The sequence below is a fragment of the Maniola hyperantus genome, chromosome 6 (assembly GCF_902806685.2).
Source record: "Maniola hyperantus chromosome 6, iAphHyp1.2, whole genome shotgun sequence".
NCBI lineage: Eukaryota > Metazoa > Arthropoda > Insecta > Lepidoptera > Nymphalidae > Maniola > Maniola hyperantus.
In genome coordinates, this window is record NC_048541.1 from 4,132,879 (window position 1) to 4,154,135 (window position 21,257).

At 35.7% G+C, this 21,257-nt stretch overlaps 2 protein-coding genes across 2 annotated transcripts; one reads left to right on the forward strand and one right to left on the reverse strand.

Annotated features, from left to right (window-relative positions):
- Nucleotides 1–3,471: 3,471 nt before the first annotated feature.
- Nucleotides 3,472–7,265, reverse strand: LOC117983333 (carboxypeptidase Q-like). The gene is made up of 3 exons (XM_034969847.2): nucleotides 6,995–7,265; nucleotides 4,972–5,101; nucleotides 3,472–4,869 (listed from the first exon to the last, which is right to left on the reverse strand). The coding sequence occupies exons 1-3, from the start codon at nucleotides 7,195–7,197 to the stop codon at nucleotides 3,778–3,780; spliced, it is 1,425 nt and encodes a 474-aa protein (XP_034825738.1). The 5' UTR covers nucleotides 7,198–7,265; the 3' UTR covers nucleotides 3,472–3,777.
- A 5,141-nt stretch (nucleotides 7,266–12,406) lies between these two features.
- Nucleotides 12,407–19,247, forward strand: LOC117983332 (cytochrome P450 CYP12A2-like). The gene is made up of 10 exons (XM_034969846.2): nucleotides 12,407–12,510; nucleotides 13,013–13,134; nucleotides 13,832–13,962; nucleotides 14,498–14,610; nucleotides 14,942–15,058; nucleotides 15,325–15,603; nucleotides 15,964–16,120; nucleotides 16,612–16,824; nucleotides 18,280–18,451; nucleotides 19,087–19,247. The coding sequence occupies exons 1-10, from the start codon at nucleotides 12,449–12,451 to the stop codon at nucleotides 19,245–19,247; spliced, it is 1,527 nt and encodes a 508-aa protein (XP_034825737.2). The 5' UTR covers nucleotides 12,407–12,448.
- Nucleotides 19,248–21,257: the final 2,010 nt, after the last annotated feature.

A 21,257-nucleotide genomic window follows, 5' to 3' on the forward strand; every position in this document is an offset into this window, starting at 1 on the left:
TCCTGAATCCTGAAGCTCTACGGGATCTAAATACAAAAGTTGATGGGATTTCTGGGATTTAGAAACTGACGGTAATAAATTGATATTGGAGGTACCTACCAGCAAAGACTTTTTGAAGTTGAGGACCCAACTCCTCAGCCCTGATGCTGTAAGGAATCACATCCTTAAGTCGTGATGATTTAAAACTGGCCTACTAAGTCGGTTAGAAAGAGGAACGACTAAACCGACGCGATGCCCCTTGATTCCAAATCCTACTAACATTCCTATTTGCATCGGAATTTGAAATCGGTATGTTACTTTCCAGCGGGACAGTAGTGGAGATGGCGGGTAGAGACTTGGAGAGGCGCGAGGGGTGCAACGGATCGACTTGCTTATTTTGCATGGATATAGCTAAAGACCTGTGGACCGGAGACTTGTGACATAGGCTACATTTATACCGGAAAATCAAAGAGTTCCCATGGGATTTTTAAAAACCTAAATCCACGCCGACGACGAAGTCGCGGGCATCAGCTAGTTAGCAGTAAATAAGGACACTTTATCGTACAATGATCTCAGAATATAATATTATTTACAAAGAAGAAGATAAGTCTGTGTGAGAGTGCAAGGCGCCCCTTATCACAACAAGACCGTACTCATGAGGTAACAATTCATATGTAAAACTCGTTATAGAGAGAGAGAGCCAGCGCGTGCCAGACCTTCGTTATTATATAAAAGCTGAAAGTTTCTCTGTGTATTGTCGCCAACACTGGCAGGAACGATAAAGTTTAAGTGAGTCTGGGAGGGGGTTGCCGTGACACGAAGAGTCTGGCAATGCATGTCATGTATTCTAATACCTTCTATCCGAAAAAAATAATAAAAAAAATTACACATTATACTTTGACATAAGTAAGATTTTTTACATCTTTATTACCTGTTATATCCCAAAGCCACCATGACCCAAACAAACGTTCCGCGCAGTGTTGGGGACATTACGCAGATAAACTTTCAGCTTTTATTAAATAACGAAGGTCTGGCACGCGCTGGCTCTTAGTCCATTATCTCTTCGGGAATATTTAATTTATTTGTCAGAACCGAGTAATAAATCGAGGTACTTTGTCCTTTATGATCTCGAACTCAGCAAGAATTTCAGCATTATTTTGTATAAAACAAATAAGCAAGTGAAATGGAATTCAGTACCTATTTAAGTGGCCATCTGACTTAATCACATAGCATACAAGTAAATTAAAAACATTTACCAATCAGTGCGTAGGTATAAATAGTCAGCATGCGAAAGTCTGTGGTGTTTGTTCTTTGTATTGTGGCTATGTTGGCCTCAGTTCAAGCGAAGCCAGGGCTTTGGTAAGTGATAACCATCATAAATAACATAAATTTTATTATTAAGGACTTGCACTTGACCCTTTTTTCCATGTTTATAGTTACAACAATAACCTCACGCAAGGGGTACGCTGAGCTGCCAAGGCCACTTTGCAACGAATTTTTTTAGCCTCCGCCCTCCTCCCATAGATCGGCTCTAAAATATCGATACATTTACATCACTAGTAAAGTAACGAACTATGGTTTATCTACTCATGTGCTATAGTGACAATAGACAACCGTTATCTTAGCCTCTCGATACCTAATTATTATCATATTCTATACCTATTACCTACTAGCGGTTCGCCACGAACTAAGACCTCACGGTATCCCATAATTCCCGATAGTTTTATAATGTTAACAGCACCATCTATTAATATTATTGTGAAGTTATGTTAAAAATACCGATACCCATTAAAAATGAACAATTTCGTTTCTTTATAATATTTATCTAATTCTAGTATTTATTGTTCAATTACAGGATTTAACTGAAATTAAACACAAGTTTCATTTTCGAATATGCTGCCATTTTTGACATATATAGCGTCGAATTCAATCTCCACTTAAAAGCCCCCTCCCCATTTCGTATGAGAAGTGAAGAACCCCCATTGAAATAAAGCTTTTTTACAATATTCGGCTGAAGGCCATCAGTTTGATGTAATAGTATTACGTTCAGTGATTCAGAAGTTATATTATAAGGCTCTTTGACAGATTGCCAGACGGACAAGTGCAATTTCACTCAAGTAGACTCAAAGACCTCGCTTCGCTCGTTCAAAAACTTTTTATGTTATGTTACAGTGGTCCTGCCGGGTGCGGTCATGGACAAGACTATGATTATGAATATGGAGGTGGTTCTGATAATAATAATGCAATACATAATTTGGTCGGCGGAGGATGTAGTAATGGTAACTGCGGAGGTTCCAAAATATAACATTGGAAATGGTATAAGTCCCGCAACTTGCTAATGCGCGTGGCTGCCATTTGTGACGTCAGCACTAGACTGAAGTTTCGAGCTGATGGTATATTTTTATTTCAGCTGACGTCAAAATGACGTCATTTCGATGTTAATGAGACATGGTTCCAGCGCAATAGCAATTTACGGGACTTATAGAAGGAACGTATGGATAAACTTTCTATCAAAAGAGATACTTACCTACATACATGTGTCAAAATATGCAATTTTTTTTATATATTAAAATATCTTTATTATTTGTTGCTTGAGTAAATTTAATTAGGTAATATAATATTGAATTAGTTGTATCAATGAGCTAATTAAATTTAGCCAAAATACCTATTATTAATATTTTATTATTTCTTTTTTTTATTCCTTATCCGAAGTTGTTTCGATGATGACACTGAGGGGGCTTTAGTGGGTAGAAATCCCACATAACACGATCTCTCCTCAAAGAGATCGGGTATCTTGAGACGATTTAAATTATCATGATCAAATGAGTTGCAGGGAGGCGCGGCTGGCTTAGACGGGCGGGCGAAACCGCGGCGTGGCGTGTGGGTGTTGTCCCAAAGTCCCAAAGTCCTTACAAGAGACCTATGTTCAGCTGCAGTGGATAATATTAACTATTAGTTGACGACGTTGACGTGGATGTTGACGACAAACATGCATTTAGTAAAGGTTCTACAATCAGAAAGGGAATCGTAACCTAAAAAAATGTATTAAATGTGTTGAAGTCCGGCGAGCTTCACGCTTTGATTTTTACGCCTGACTTCATATACTTTTTTACTTTTGAGGTACGGAAACCTAAAAATAAAAAATTCTGTTGCCGAGCTGTTCATATACTTTTTCAAGTGATACTGACATGTTGGTATGAAACAGCAGATTTTTTTACCAAGCAAAAGTACAATTAACTAATTTTTACTAGGCAAAGGATATAATAGGAGTTAGTAATTGGTGCCCTGAACAAAATTATGCTAATCCCCGTTGAATAATGGGCAAAGTTGAGAGAATTTTCGTTCTGAAAATATTATTATCGCAATGAAAATTTATTGCTAGACTAAACTTTATTTTTATATAGTAATGCCTCATACAAAATCAGTTTATAGGGCCTTTATTTTGTCAATTTTAGGAATGATAATTTAATATTAATGTTATTAATGGGCATAATTAGTAGGTAATTAGATAGCTAGCTAGACAGAAGGCTAGCTTTAAATTTTTATTTTAAAAAAGCAAAAAAACATCACAGACTATTTAGAGAACAATAGTATACTTAAATCTTATTTATATATCGTAAATAGATAGTTTGGATGGATTAGGTCGGCTGCAAGTAGGTACCTGACCACTTTTAAGAACTTGGTACATTAATTAAATTAAATTAAAAGATATTTTTTAAAAGTTATTTCTTTAGTAGGTAGTACACCACATGACACAACTTTTATTTTTTCAATTTTGACAATTGTATTACAACATTCTTATCGAGGAATATCTGCGGAAATATCAGCTATGATGTAAGCCACTGCAGTCCAAAAGGCAGTACATAAATCAAGTTCATCTGGATCTTCCACATTCATGGTGTCTCCTTCGGTGTGATGAAACCAGAAGTAGCGCTCGTTAGCATTATGTAGACTGGCTCCTGGAATGCCTTTTTGAATAAGAACACCAATATCTGATCCAGGACTATCAGATTCCACTAGTGTTGTGGCATTTATAGATTCAAAAAGTTTCAAAATTTCAGCCACAATACAGCGTGCTTTTGGAGTCCCAGCTACTGCTAAACCTCTAGGAGAAAATGTGCCTTCATCTGATTCCATTATAAAATTAATATGTTGATGTTCCTTTCTGTGTTTTTCTTCATATGCATAGGCACCGATGAGGCCGAGTTCCTCTGCTGTCCAAAAAATAGATCTAAGTGTCCTTTTTGGTCTTAAGTTAAGACGTTTTAAAATAACGGGTGCTGCCCAGCTAACGAAAAGACCACCGCCGTCATCCATCGCTCCTTGTCCAACATCCCAGCTATCAATATGGCCGGAAACGATCACTAGCTTTTCAGGATAATTTGTTCCTCTGAGATCAATAAGGGTATTCCTTGAAATTTTTGTTTCAAGGGATGATGACATTGTTATATTTAAGACAATTTTTTCTTTCCTATTATAAATTCTCCTTATTAAATCTGCATCTTCAAGGGATATGGCAGCTGCAGGTATTTTTTTAACTTTTTCGTCATAATATTGTGATCCTGTATGTGGTGTATTTATAGAAAATGGGGCAATAGATCGAACTAACGATGCAACCGCTCCTTTTGCTGCGGCTTTTGCAGCACCTTGAGACCGGTATACAACAGTTTCACCATAAGTTGTAAATTTTGGGTCATACAGAACAATTTTTCCTTCCACATCTTTATCTGCCATTTTTTCTAGTTCGTCAAAATTATGCACAGCTACCACTTCTGCTGAAATGCCATTTGGTGGTGTACTTATACTTTTCCCGAGACCTAATAACGCCATATCCTTTATTCTGGGATGAACCATAGCTAATTTTTCTGTTCCTCTTATCCAATGTGGTACCTGTAAAAGTAAATTCTTTTAAAAGTTCTAAACTAAATTAAACACTAAAATTAGGGATTCTACTAAAAATAAAAAATGAAGTAAGATTACAATATTTATTACCTCTACATCTTCTGTAATAACGTGTTTCATTTCCTCCTCCTTAGTTAGCTGAATCATATAATCAATAGAATCTTCGAGAACTTTGGACCCAGATGGACGAGCTCCAAACCTATCTACAAATTTCGCGAGTCTGAAAAATAAAATATCAATAATTTTACTAACAAAAAAAATCAATATTATATTAAGTAACCGGCCAGACGACCAGCTATTTATAATGTTGCGATTGTTTGATGTAACGAAAATGTGAAATGCAGGAAAGGCATTCCGAACCAGTGGTAGATGCATCCGACTATTCGTAAGCACTTGTAAAAGTTTATACGAATAAAAAAGATTTTCATTTCATTTTATTTCATTTCAACTACTAACAGCAGAGCCTAATGAGAGAATCTAATGATGTAGGTACCAGTTATTAAAATCGGTTGAGCCGTTCGGTAATTACAAGCGGACATAGGAACGGACATACATACATACATGTCAAACACAAGTAAATATGTCGACAGATTCCGCTTATAATAATTTACTCACTCATCGTAAGTTCTTCGTTTAAAGTCACCATCCAAAACATATCGAAATATCTCATCTTTTACATGCCTATATGAACCTATTTCCTTTATCAAATCTTCGCCTAGTAAACTTTTGCAGGCGGGACTATACTCTGGTACAATTTTTGCCTCACTTACAAAAATAATAAAAAAAGATAAAAGGATTCGGGCGCGAAAACTCATTTTGCCGCCGATGCCTTGAAAATATTGTGATGTTGTGATAGGATGAGGCCCTTTCGTCGCGCGAATATCTTATCGATTTAAAAAAATCTATCAGTATCAACTTTTGATCGAAAGATGATGGATTAAGCAAGACATGACTAGAAGATCTCTTCTTTATCTAATCAGTTTATCTCATAAAGTCCTAACACGTGGTCATTCACGAGTTATCTAATAAAATAATATTCACGTCATAATTATTATGAAAATATATAGTCTTTAGTTTCAGTCAAATTAAAAGATAATCATCAAAGAGATTTCCAACACAATCGCTAACACATAAAACAAATGTAATAAATAGAAAACAAGGCCAGAACAGTCATTTGTATTCGAAAGGAATATGCCTGTTCTTTTTTACGAAATGAGCTAAAATCTAAACATCTACTTAATTATGTGAATTTAATGCCATTTCTTATGTTTGAATTACCAACTGAAACTAAATCAATATTAACTTACACTTATTAGAATTATTAATCATTAACCCCAATTTATTATACTTAAGTATATCAAAATAACACTAATCACAAACTTTAAAATCAAGCGCGCATGATGCTTCACCTTCACGTAAACAAAATATGTATCAAAGCGCCCTACAAAATACAAAATAGTAGTATGTACCTGTGTGAAACAGTACTGTGAATACAATTTTTAATTTGGAGGTGTAATACAGTAACCCGGCATGCAGCGCTTATTCGTTGTCAAATTTGTCTGACCTGGTAGGTACATAGTTCAATCTTACGTGTTCAAAATATTACAACAATTTCATAGAATTATATGCACTTTATCCTGAAAGAATCCTGTTTATGTTTAATATATTTTATATTAAACTTTTTTTTTAATAACTTTTTCATTACAAAAGCATCATAAATCTACTTTTTTGGTAACATAAATATAACAGAATAGAAATATTTTTATTCAAAGAAAACTTTACAAGTAATTTTGAATCATCAAATGCATATACCACTGCACTGGTTCGGAATGCGCTTACTACCGCGAAGAACCAGCAAGAAACTCGGCGGTTGCTCTTTCTTCTTAAAGATTCGATTTACTACATTATGTAGTAATATTTTTATATTAATATGTGAATTCTAGGTCCCTAATCTTAAATCCTGATGCTGCAAGGGCACTGTCCCTCTAAACCGCGAGGCTTCTTTCTTTCTTTCACAATCATTAAAAAGTTAGAATGTGCGAGAGAGAAGGAAACTTAGCTTCCCACAGCGCCTTAATACGTATCGTAAGCATCAAGAAACAAAATTACTTACTCATCATAAGTCTTCCCTTTGAAAGGACCGCTTACGACGTAATCTATTATATCTTTGACGACCGTATCATAAGAGGCTATTTCATCTGCCAAGTCGCCGATATCACAAGATTTTAGCTCCGAGTACGACTTCACTTTCTTAGGAACACTCTGTACATGAGAAATTATGAGGAGAACAAACACTTTGGACACCAAAAGAAACATTTTATGCAATTTTAATGACTCATGCGTCCTAGCTTGACGGTCAGTTGCGAGTTAATGATCGACCGGGCTATGCGTTCTATTCACCATAAAAGGTCGACATAATTGTTTCCGTTCAAATGTTTTTATTATATTTCTGTGAAGTATAACAGTTTAGCTTTGGTATTTATGAATTCTTACCTGATAACAGTTACTTAATCTTGGCTTTATGTAGACCCTACTTATTTTGACCTATGAAATGAAATGAAATGATTGAAATGAAATGATTTGAAATGAAATGATTTATTTGTTTTAAAAGGTCTTTTTAAAATTGTGCCAGGGACCCTGAAGTAAGTTTGCAAAACCTGTATCTCAGGTAGTACCTATAATTGTAGACATTGGTATAAGTACTGAAAACAAAACACGGAGGAGATTTAAAGGACCCGCGGCGCGCTTATTTTTTATTTTTACCAAAAACATTTACAGTAAACAGAAAAAGAGAGCAGAAGTAGACAGGGAAGAACTTATATCTCTATGAGAGATCTCGACCCTTGGCAGTGCGAGAGCACAGAAGATATAATAGTACCGAGAGGTTGTAAAGGGAGTAGAATAGGTACAAGAAGAAGATAGGAGAGGTTGTAAAGGGAGTAGAACAGGTACAAGAAGAAGATAGAAGTACACATGAAAAGAACATAATAGATACTATGTAATATTATATAATATGCATTATAGCTGCGCGCTATACAAGCTTATTTTGAGTTGTTATCTAGAAAGATGCTGCACCTTGGCTCCACTCCACTCTGCCAGTGTGCGTTGAGTCCAAGAAAAATCTCAACTGCTTCGCAAAAAAGCACGTTCTGTCTCGCGTTTTCTAAAATAATAATTGAACACATAATAATATAAACGCATCTTGAAATCGGGGATTAACAGAGTGACTTATTGCTAATCTGATGATGAGTGATGTATGTGAAGCCATTATTACTGTTTCAATCGCAGCATGATATAAATTTTATTGCGAACTAGCTGACCCGCCCCGGTTTCGCTTGGGTGGAGTTTAGAAAATCGGCGTGGGTAAAAAAGAATTTGCAAAATTCCTGAAATAGGTACTTACGTATTTTTTATTTTATAACCGAAAATATCTTATCAATTTTCATGGAAATGACTTGAAAATGACGGACTTCATACAATCTTTCATCAGGGGGTTAAATAGGTTAACCCCCTTGGCAGTAGAATTTTCAAAAATTTTCCACTGAATACCAATTTTCATTGATGTAACTTTAAAAATACACAACACTTCATACAAACTTCCATCCCCTATTTACCCCCCTTAGGGATATAATTTCGAAAAATCCTTTCTTAGTCCACTAAGAAAGGATTTTTCGAAATTCTATCCCTACCTACCTACTCTTTACAAAGAATACACCCTCCAAATTTCATGTTTCTAGGACCAGCGCGTTGATATAAGTATAAGTCAATCAGTCAGTCAGTCAGTCAGCCAGGACTTTGAATTATATATAGATAAAACTAACTAACTAACTAACTAAACTAATAACTAAACGTTAGATTTAATAAACGCCCGCTGTTCAGATAAACGCGTTTCCTTGATCCGAACATCACAATGGTATTGCAATTTGCAAATAGTGCACATCCGTTGAAGACCGAGTACCTACAGCTTGATTCTCAATCATTATTTCCTTTCAATGTCGTTAAGTTAAAGTTAATGCTTAGAATACGTAAGGTTACGGCGCGGAACAACCATCCATACTTCCATACTTAATATTATAAATGCGAAAGTGTGTTTGTCTGTCTGTCTGCTAGCTTTTCACGGCTCAACCGTTCAACCGATTTTGACGAAAATAAGATAATTTTGTACTAGCTGATGCCCGCGACTTCATCCGCGTGGAATTAGGTTTTTTAAAAATCCCGTGGGAACTCTTTGATTTTCCGGGATAAAAAGTAGCCTATGTCACTCTCCAGGTATTTATCTATAGTACCCATGTAAAAATCACATCATCCGCACCGTTGTGCAACGGATTGATGTTCAATTCTACCTTTTTATAAAAAATTACGCATTTTTCGACGTGAACATTTCCACTGAATTTTCAGGTATAACCTACAGGCTACAAGTTGTAGGTACTACGTATGTCATTAAAATATTACTATTATTATTTTAACCACTTAAGTAGGTACTTCTTTGATTTAAAATAATTTAAACGTCTTTGCTACATCGATATAACCAGGAGTCATTAAGAATTTTATACCGCTAATATTTTAAAACCAGATATTTATTGAAATCTATAATCATTATCGTTTTGCTAAACTTGATATTTTAATAGATAGGTACCTAATCCAAAAAAAAATCAAGGGCATATGCAAATTCGCTGCGTTCGTAACTTATAAGTATGAAAATTGATTGAATAATATAAGAACATTATATATTTTAGTGTAGGTCGTGCATCGATTGGAAGCGCTACGTATTTATGTTAAATGTAAAATGTAATTGCACCTAAGTACTTCAAGATGTATACCATAATGCGAATCTTCGTCAGAAAGAAGGCTTTGAAAGGATTACAACTAAGGTAATTAATATATTTTAGACATATTGAAATGGATGGATGAATCATAGAAACTTAAAAATAGACTTGATGATTAAGATATTTTTGATGTAAATTTTTTAACTTTATTAGTAGGTAGGTAGGTACTACATATTATTTTGTATGCTATCCTGTGTTAATTTTTGTTTTATTTTATTATTGAACTAGCTTATGCTTGCGACTTCGTCGGCGTGGACTACACAAATTTCAAACTCCTATTTCACCCCTTTAGGGGTTGAATTTTCAAAAATCCTTTCTTAGCGGATGCCCACGTCATAATAGCTGCCAAATTTCAGCACGATCCGTTCAGTAAATTGAGCTGTGCGTTGATAGATCAGTCAGTCAGTCACCTTTTCGTTTCATATATATTTAGGTTTAAAAAATGTATTTCTATAGCACGGTAGCCAACAAGGTGGAGGACAAAATAAAGCCATGGCGTGAGATTCCCGGACCCTTATCTCTGCCTATTGTTGGACAGATGCTACATTTTCTTCCAGGAGGTAAAACAAGGATGACAGATATAATATAAATGAGCCTGTATCCACTGGCAAGTTTTCTTGCAGAAATTAAGTGTCACTGTTTACACACTACACCTCAGAACGAGGACTATTAGAAGTAGCCCTATTGTAACACTTACTGTTAGAGCGAGATAGCTAAATGCATTTTTAAGCTCTTATTAGAACGTGACAAAATGATTATGTTTTGTCCTTATCACCATGGCCACTTTTTTGTTGTTTGCCAAAATGTATTTTACGTGAGATTTTGGCAAACAACGTAAAGTGAGGTTATGTTGACTCAAGTATTGTAAATAAATAATTGATTCGTTTTGTTGTTTTTTGTTTTTGAAGTTATTTTGCAATGGTGGGTTGCAGTATACTAGGCTACAATATCCGAAGCGAACGTAAAATAGACGGAATAACATTTCACAAGTAAGTACCTCTGCTTGAGCGAGAGGGACTGAGGGGGCCACGCTAGTTGCATATCTGGACATATCTGTGCACTACACAGTATGTTTGACATGCAAATGACTTGCCAGAGCTAACTTCTGCAAGTTTTATTGCTAGCGGACACTTGGTATAACAATCCATACTAAATGCGAAAGTTTGTCCGTCGGCCTGCTAGCTTCCATAGCCCATTCCTTTGACCGATTATGACAAAATTTTGGGCAGAGATAGCTTGTATCCCGTACTTTCGGCTTTTAACCGTAACATATCAAACTAACTTGCCAGCGGGACAGGAGTGGAGAAGGCGTGTAGAGAGGCGCGAAGGGTGCAACACATCGAAGCGACTTTTGCATGGATACAGTTTAAGACCTGGAGAGTGAGACAAGCTACTACAAATAGTGCCCACGGATTTTTTTATTTATTTAATAATACAGACAACATGCGGTCCCATATTAAAAAATACAAATTCTAGAAACAGAACAGTTCAGTACTTCAAAAACAGTTACCAGTTCTATTACTTTATTTAGAGTTCTTTGATTAGAAACACACCATAGATCTATTATGTCTGCAGCATCTAATTTTAACCATTTTTAGAGTTCCGTATATCAAAAGGACAAAAAGGAACCCTTATAGGATCACTTTGTTTTCTGTCTGTCTGGCTGCCCGTCTGTCTGTCGTGTCTGTCAAGAAAACCTCTAGGGTAACCGGTATTTCCCGTTGACATAGAATTCTGAAATTTGACAGGTAAAAATCCGACCCCGTGAATTTGTGGTTACATCACACAAAAATAAATAAGTTACTAAATCATCTAGAGATGGCGCCGTCCGTCATTAACTTGCAGTGCTCTACTTAGGTGTATCTTGTACGGTGGTACGGGACCTTTCGTATGCGAGTCTGAATAGCATTTGAATTTTGATCGGTTTTTATTAACAGGTCGGCGTATTGCTGCTCTGGAGATGGAAACTCTCACTACTAAGATGATCAGAAACTTTAAGCTGGGTTGGTCTGGACCGCCACCAAAACGAACACGAACGAGTGCTATAATTTACTTCCAGGGACCCTATTACTTTGTATTGAAAGACATTTAGATTTTGTTTTTACCTGGCGGATACCCGGCGTTTTTTTTTTGGTCAAAACTATCCTCGCATTATTGCCTTTCTAATGAAACTGGTTTGGAACAGATCGGTTGGATGGTTTTGAAGTCTGAAACGGACATAGGTAGAAACATTTATTGTGTTTTATATAAAGATTTTATTTATTAGTATAGATTAAATTATTACAATAAAATTGTACCTAATGATAAAATAAATTTCTGGTTGTCGTAAAATATAATATATGTAAACAGTATTAAAGTTTTATTTAGTGTGTACCAACCTACCTACATAATTTTGTTATTTGTAAAAGTATAAGATAATAATATTATGAAAATAAAAGAGGTAAATAAAAGGGGAGAAATAAAATTTGTAACAGCTATTCCACGTTCCTTCAGAGAAAAATAAGAACCGCGGTGCACTGGTGTTTTGTTAATAACAATATTATATTTATACATTTAAATAATTGTATTGTCACATAAAAACAAGAAAGGTCAAGAAAATGATAACTTTTGCATTCTATTTAGATAACGGTGTATCCAAAAAGATATCTTAGTATGAAAGCTCGAATATAACTTTGTTCACATTACCTATTTGAAATTCCTGGAGTGTATTAAGTCATTTTTTTAAATACTTTCCACCTAATATGTACAAATTAAAACAAATCCTCGCAAACAGAGCGGCTTTAAGAAGGCGACAATGTATAAGGTAACGATGTATAAGATTTATTCATTTGAGTAGATATTTTAATATTCTATAGGTACCTATTATAAACAGTGCAATGCAGTTCGAAGTATGTAGGAAGCAGTCCTAGTATATTACTTTACATATTTTATAGTATTTTAAACTAGAAAACCCAAAGATTGGTTTGAAACGTAAAGCTTTTGTAATTTTCTACGATTTCCCACGGGATTTTTTAAAACCTAAATCCACGCGGACAAAGTCGCGGGAATCAGTTAGTTCCAAAAAATTAAATTAATAATATGAAAATAACCTGCACTTGGCCACCGTGCTGGACTCTGGCTTAAGCCCTCTCATACTGAGAGGAAACTAGCTGCGCAATACAGCTGAGATGGACCAACGATGAGGTGAGGTGATGGTGATGAGGTTAAAATACAAGTAGTGAAACTACACTTCTTATTACTACTTATGATATTATTTTAACCAAATAATTATTAGTAGATATCATTTTTATCGTATCGTTTTTCAGAATGATTGCAATAAATAGTACAGTTTTAAAAAAGTTTGAAGACCAAATCAAGCCGTGGCATGAGATTCCAGGACCTTTATCTCTCCCCATAATTGGACAATTACTTCATTTTCTTCCAGGAGGTAACAACAGTTCTTATAGTTTACTTATAAGCATAAAGTACAAAATGTTTTTTAAGTTTTTTTAATTTACTAAACAAGATTGAAACATGATCGTGAAAACAAAATATGCATAAGGCATTCTGAACCAGTGCAGTAGTAGATGTATTGGACGATTCAAAAGTACTTGAAAAGTTTATTAGAATTAAAAAAAACTTATTCTATTCTATTCTATAACTCTAAATACAAGACCATTCTATCATATTTTATACTATTGGGGATTATATACACTCTGCTATTGGGGAGTTCCAAGTTCCAACACCCACCTTCCATTTCTAACACCAAGCTCTTTTGTCATTGTAAGTATATTTTGAAAAATACTATTGAAAATAAGGCGAATGATTCCAAATTTGAATATCTAATCCTGCCGTACACCATCATCAGAGACGCTCAATGGAACCATAATAATTGTCATTCAAACGGCAAAGCCGTGCCGCCAAGCGATTTAGCGTTCCGGTACGATGCCGTGTAGAAACCAAAGGGGTATGGGTTTAATAAAAAACTGCCATACCCCTTCCAGGTTAGCCCGCTATCATCTTAGACTGCATCATCACTTACCACCAGGTGAGATTGCAGTCAAGGGCTAACTTGTATCTGAATAAAAAATAAAAAATAAACCTAATAAAAAGCTTTATAAAGCTTATGCACCTTGTTTTTAAAGGATGGCTGCACAAACGCACTATTGAGTTACAAGAGTTATTGTATAAAAATTACGGACCTATTGTCAGACTTGACGGAAATTTGGGATTTGAGCCAATTATTTACATATTTGATCCAGAGGCTGCAATAACTGTAAGTTTCAAATAGGTATTGTTAACCAGAAAGGAACAACGGACTGACAATATATCAACGTCTAGCTAAAATTGTGTAGTCTACAAATGATCTAGAAACTTGATTTGAATGAAGGTTTTCTCAATATTGTTGACCCCCACTAAGAAATGATATTCACTATTCAGATATTCTACCAGAACGAAGCCAGGGTGGATCAGCTAGTACTTAGTAGATTAATTAAGAATGACTTGAAAGCCTAAGAGCAAGAGCGCACTTTGACATTGTTGATACTTAAGATACTTTCAAAAGGAGACAACGTTATATCGCTGGCATAAACCTGTCTCGTTTTAACTGAAACTTAAGTCTGCAAAGCCAAAGTATGCTTTATAGATCTCAGCATTAGTGTACATGTACTTAAAAAGTAAAGCTGTACAACTATTTCATCAACTTAAGACCGTAACTTTGACGCTGAGTGTAATAAGAATTCTACTGTTTAAATTGTATAGGAAATACCTAAACTAGTGACAAAAATATTACTCGTACTTTCATGTTTTAGCTGTTTCGTAAAGAAGACCCGTTGCCGTACAGGCCTGGTTTTGAATCCATTTTATATCATAGAAAACATTACTATACCGAGAGCGAAGACGATTCCTCTGGATTGATTGTTGAGTTAGTATTCAAACATTTATTTTATTTTATGCATTAGCTGCACTTTAGCCGCGTTCTTATTGTGCAAGTGTTTTGCATGTAAGTAGCAAGTTGCATGCAGCTTGAGTAAACCTACGTGCAAGCTGCAGGTTGCATGTAAATAGTTTGAACTTGAAAGCAAACCGCGCAACTGTAGTTTACAATTGCAAGTGACAAAAAAATAGCGAACAAACTTTGACGCATATACTTGCTTGCAAGTAATATATTGCATGTAAACAATTATAGCTCAGAAAATAGTCAGATACATTTCATTGAAAATTAATTGATCTAAACTAAAAAAAATATATTGCAGCAATGGCGAAATTTGGAGAAAATTACGATATAGCGTTAACTCGGTGATGTTGAAACCAAAACCGATCAAACAATACGCCAATATCATGGCTGAAGTTGCAGATGATATGATTCAAAGGTTAGTGCTTCTTTCATAATATTATATTAAGATGTCACTGCCCATCACTACCCATATCACTTATTATAAATACGAAATTGTGTTTGTTTGTTGGTTTATCCTTTAATCAAATCCCATCGGAATAACGGACCGATGATTATCTGCATGGGTATGGTTAGGTTAGCTGCCTTTTCAAAGACGACTTTTGAGAAGAAATTGTGTCAGTTACTTGTGGACACTGCCTTGGCCTTCAGTCCAAAGATACTATAAATGTATGTTTTTCACAGAATGATGCAAATACGTAACAAGAAAAATACGCTTGAAGGTAATTTGTTCACGGAATTGAACCTTTGGGCCTTGGAATCTATCGGGGTCGTAGCACTCGGGCGTCGCCTCAATTGTTTCGACCCTAACTTATCGGATGACTCTCCTGCTAAGAGGCTGATTGCCACCATTCATGACGTACTAGATGCAACAGAAAAACTAGATTTTCAACCTAGTCTTTGGAAATATATAGCAACGCCCGCTTTCAACAAAGGAATGAAGATATATGAGAACCACATGAAGTAAGTTTTCATTTAATCTATACGAACAAAAGAAGCGGTATCTAATAGCCTCAGTTGTTGGGGCAATGCACGCACAACAGGCGGAAACGTTTAAGTGCGAAATCAGCCCAGAGCGAAGAAGAAGAAGAAAAAGAAGCTTTAGTAGCTAAGAAGTCGGCCTACTTTCGGGAATTTTTGATCCCGGGCAAGCACTTCTGACTTTTCAGAACAGTCTCAAAATGTAATATTATATTACGTTTGCAATCTTTTAAACCAAGCAGCCGAATAGACTTTTGTTTTCGGATTGTTCGATCATTCAAACTAACAGTCTAACAGAACGGAATCTAACGGAACGATGCTTTCAAGTTAAATTTTTTTTAGGTTAAACGAGTTTTTTATAGATGAGGCTAGAGACCAGTTGAGATTGAAAGGAGACTCAAGTGGTAAAGACAAAAGCATACTTGAAAAACTGCTTGAAATCGATCGCAAAGTTGCAGTGGCTATGGCTAACGATATGATGTTCGCAGGCGTTGATACGGTAATACATATTCTTACTATAATGTTTAGCATGTTTTGCAATGCTACTCGCGCGCTAGTTTTGTACGCGCTTTTTGCCACTTGATGGTACTTTGTCAGAAATTGTCACGCAAGTGCCAACAATAGCTGTACCTACTTACAAAGTTCCGATTCGATCATACGAACGATGAATGAACGCGTATAATCAAACAATGTCAACGAATGTGAATAAAATATAAAGTCGATTTTTTGGTTGCATTGTTGAATTGTTTAGGTAACTTGGTGAATGGTTAAAAAAGTGTTCACTTCAGGATTCCACCCTAATCGTAAAGAGAGTCGATTTTTTTTTTACTTTTTCCAATATCAACTTCAATGCTGCAAAATAATGAAGAATGCAAAATCAATTTCTAATAATAATTATTGATTGATTAATACAATATATCCACTTTTAGAACAGAGTGTAAATTATATTATACTTGCATGTGATTTTATTAAGGATTTTTTGAGTTTCAGACTGCCAGTTGCGTTTTGGGGTTACTTTACCTTTTGGCCATAAACGCTGAAAAGCAGGAGAAATTGAGAGCGGAGGTCTTGATGAAACAAGAAAAGCATCCGTATCTCAGAGCTTGCATCAAGGAGAGTTTAAGAATAATTCCTATTGTTAGTGGGAATTTTAGAAAAACTACAAAAAAACACGATATTTTGGGTTATAGAATACCCGAAGATGTAAGCCACTGCTCAATAAATAAAACACTTGTTTAGTTTTTATTCGATGTCAATAGGGTCTTGGACTGTAGAAATAAAATGATGTGATTTTTTTGTATAGGTAGTGGTAGTTTATGGGGTTAGAATTCATTATTAAAGAGAATTTTTACATGATAAATTATTTACGTCACGCTGTACGGAAAGCGAATAATGACATCACAATCCGTAAACGAAAATTATTTTTCTTTTTTTTTAACTATAAAAATAGAGTCATTTCTGGTTGGAAAATATTTTTCATGTTTTTTTTATTTTATTCAGGTACAAGTTAGCCCTTGACTGCAATCTCACCTGGTGGTAAGTGAAGATGCAGTCTAAGATGATAGCGGGCTAACCTGGAAGGGGTATGGCAGTTTTTATTAAACCCAAACCCCTTTGGTTTCTACACGGCATCGTACCGGAACGCTAAATCGCTTCGCGGCACGGCTTTGCCGGTAGGGTGGTAACGGCCGAAGCCTCCCACCAGACCAGACCAGAAATTTAGAAATTATAAAATTCCAAAGCCCTGCCAGGAATCGAACCCGGGACCTCCCACTAATAAGACCACAGCGCTCACCACTGCGCCAGGGAGGTCGTCAAAATGTTAAAAAATAATTTGTAAAATATTTGTCGTTTACGCATTGTCACGTCATTGATCGCTTTCCATTGCAGCGTCAGCGTGACGTTAATAATTAATTATGTCAAAAATAAATAAATATCATGATTTTTAAAATAGCCCCATAAACTATCACTATTCAAAAAACACATCATTTTATTACTACAGTCCAAGACCGTATTTTAGCCCTTGCTTGTGATCTCGTCTGTTGGTAGATTAATTATGATGACGCTGTGTAACATGATAACTTGTTAACTTATAAGGGATATGGATCAGACGGACGGACTGACGGACAGACACACTTTAGCATTTATGATATTAACCAGCTTATTCCCGCGATGGAATACACAAATATCAAACTGTTTTAACTCCTTAGGTGGTTGAATTTTCACCAAACATCCTTTCTTAGCGGATGTCTACGTGATAAATTATAATAGCTGTTTGCATGCCTTCGAGCCCGTTCCATCCGGTAGTTTGAGATGTGCGTTGATAGATCAGTCAGTCAGTCAGATTATCATTTTTTATAATAAGACTAGCTTATGCCCGCGACTTCGTCCGCGTGGACTATACAAATTTCAAACAAACCCCTATTTCACCCCCTTAGAGGTTGAATTTTCAAAAATCCATTCTTAGCGGGTGCCTACGTCATAATAACTATCTGCATGCCAAATTTCAGCCTGATCCGTCCAGTAGTTTGAGCTGTGCGTTGATAGATCAGTCAGTCAGTCAGTCAGTCAGTCATCTTTTCCTTTTATATATTAAGAATATGAATTTAAAATAGCTTAAATTCAAATATTTGAATTAAAAAGGAATTTTATTTGTAGATGACTATTATAGTAGGTAACCAACAGCTGTGTTTGATGGAGGAACAATTTCCAAGGCCTACAGAGTTTATACCAGAAAGATGGATTGTTGACAAATCTGACCCTCTATACTATGGAAATGCCCATCCATTTTCTTATACCCCCTTTGGATTCGGAGTGCGGAGCTGCATAGGTAAAAAATACTTAGTACTTAATAAGCAAAATGTTTATAATAATACTAGCTGATGCCCGCGACTTCGTCCGCGTGGATTTACGTTTTTCAAAATCCCGACGGGAACTCTTTAATTTTCCGGAATAAAAAGTAGCCTATGGCTTAATCCAGGGTATAATGTATCTCCATTCCAAATTTCAGCCTAATCCGTCCAGTAGTTTTTGCATGAAGGAGTAACAAACATACACACACACACATACAAACTTCTTTATAATATTATATTATATAGTCGGGATTAGCTTATGCTCGCAACTTCGTCTGCGTGGACTACACACATTACAAACCACTATTTGCCCCGTTAGGGGTTGAATTTTCAAAAATCCTTTCTTAGAGATACTAGAACGTACGTAGGTTTGTACGTGGTACGTATAGTCCGTACAAAATGACTCCTCACGCGCTATTTTAACTTTGTACGTCAACTATCATGTCAAAAGTACGGTTTACCTTTACAATAAAGACTAAAATCGTACTTTTGACATGAAATTTTATACATAAAGTTAAAGTGACGCGTGAGGAGTTAAATTTTATGCGTTATATTATATGGCATGTTAATGACATAAAGATACTGATAATAAGTTATTGGTTTTGTTGAGCAGGTCGACGCATAGCTGACCTGGAGCTTGAAACTATCGTAGCTAAGATAGTAGAGAACTTCCGAGTAGAATGGTTCGGACCACCACCGACGCGGACACGATCCAGTACCCTGAACTTCTTTCTTGGACCCTACAATTTTATCTTTAAAGACGCAAACATCTAGAATACTTTAAGTTAAGGACCCCGGATGGGTACGAAACTAGTCGGGCTAACGTCGCGTCGACTAAACACGTGAGAGCAGCCGGGACAGATATTATTTATAATGGAAATCACTCACGGTAGTCTAAACGCTAAAATTCTTTAAGTTGTATAAAAACAATTAAAACTAAGTACCTAACTAAGTACAATAATTATTCTAATAATAGTTCTACGTTATTTTTTATTTCCACTGTTTTTTATGAGAGTTTTTTGGGGTTCTGTACCTCAAGATTAGTTATTATAATAATGATTATCGAATAAGGTTCCACGAGTGAAACAAATTACGTCGTTGCCTTGAAACTTTCTACAATGCTGTAGTGGAAAAATACAACATAATAATATTATTAAATGGTCCGGTGATACAGTTAAGTGTAGGTATACCTAGTAATTATAATAATAAATAAATAATTTCTTTATTGAGGCAACGTACACAAAGAGTAAAAACGGAGTAATATTAATGTCACTCTGATGTCTGTCTGTTTGTCCGCGTATCAGGTCTCTAGCTCGTAGATGAAATAAGTAACAAACCTAAAATTTTGGTAGATATTTAGTGTAGAACGTTGACCCAAAACCGAATCCTAATCCTAATCCTAATATCCTAATTCCTAATTCCTAATAATATTATAAATGTGAAAGTGTGGATGTTTGGATGTTTGAATATTTGGATGTTTGTTACTCAATCACGCAAAAACGGTTTAACGGATTTGGATGAAATTTAAAATGGAGATAGATTATACCCTTGATTAACACATAGGCTCTTTATCCCGGAAAATCAAAGAGTTCCCGCGGGATTTTGAAAAACGTAAAGTCGCGGGCATCAGCTAGTATTAAATAAGAAATTCAATTAAATTATTTTCAGGAGAGCTCCTCATACATGAAAAACGAGTTAAAAAAATATTTTTTCCATGCCCTAGCATGTTGAGTAAAATTGTCTAGAGTTCATTGAGTGAGTTAATCGCTGCGCCAGGGGGGTCACACATAATATTAAACAAAAAAGTCACACATAAATTAAAACAAAAAGTATAATGGTAGAGGAGCCTAAGCGGGGATTTTGGGATTTGCTCGAGCACGTCAGATAAAGGCAAGGGAAGTAAATTAGATGCATGAAAGTGAGCATTTCAATAATCTGACAATTTGAACGTGATAGAAGGAAATGGGAGAGTCACAAAGTTTCAAACATCGGCCATGACTTTTGGTTGCGTCCAAATCGTCAGTCATTTCAATAGGAGCTACTTGTGGGTTCACTTAACATCCCTTCTCAATATCTGACGATAAATATTTTTGGTTCTATTTTTTTCTTTTTTCAAATTTACTCGCGCTTGGCTGCAATTAGACATGGTGGCAAGTGATGATGCAGCCTAAGATGGAGCGCCTCCTTCTACCCCTTCGTACGCACTACCACCACCATGCAAACCAGCAGATTAATATTTTTCCGATAACACCCACACGTGGGGCGCATACACTATTAATATCTGAAGCGCTTTTTGAGTAACATTTTTTTTTACATTTTTGAAAACCTGTACACGCTCTACCTTACCAGTGAAAGGGCATATACATCATAATATAATCTATTTCTTTTTTGGCACCTAATCTTCACAACCAAATAGGTCCCCACGACGCTCGCGTAAATCCCTATTTAGCCTCTTGGGCTCCCCTACTATAAATCCTGCCTGCTTTTAATTACTACAGTTTAACTACACTACTAGCTAAATAATCATCGATAAAATATAATCGAAGTTACAATGTTGTAGTTTTTTTTTTGTGATGTGATGTGAAATGACTAATATTCCCCTTTCCTCTCCAACTAAGCGTCAGGCTTATGCTAGGAGTAGCTGTACGACAATAGTGCAACGGGCGGGGTTTTGAACCGTCGACCTTTCGGTTTTCAGTCCACTCCTTTACCGTAAGAGCTATTGAGGCTCTTACTCGGAACACCTACAATATAAATAGCCACAACTTGTGTAACGAGTAGATA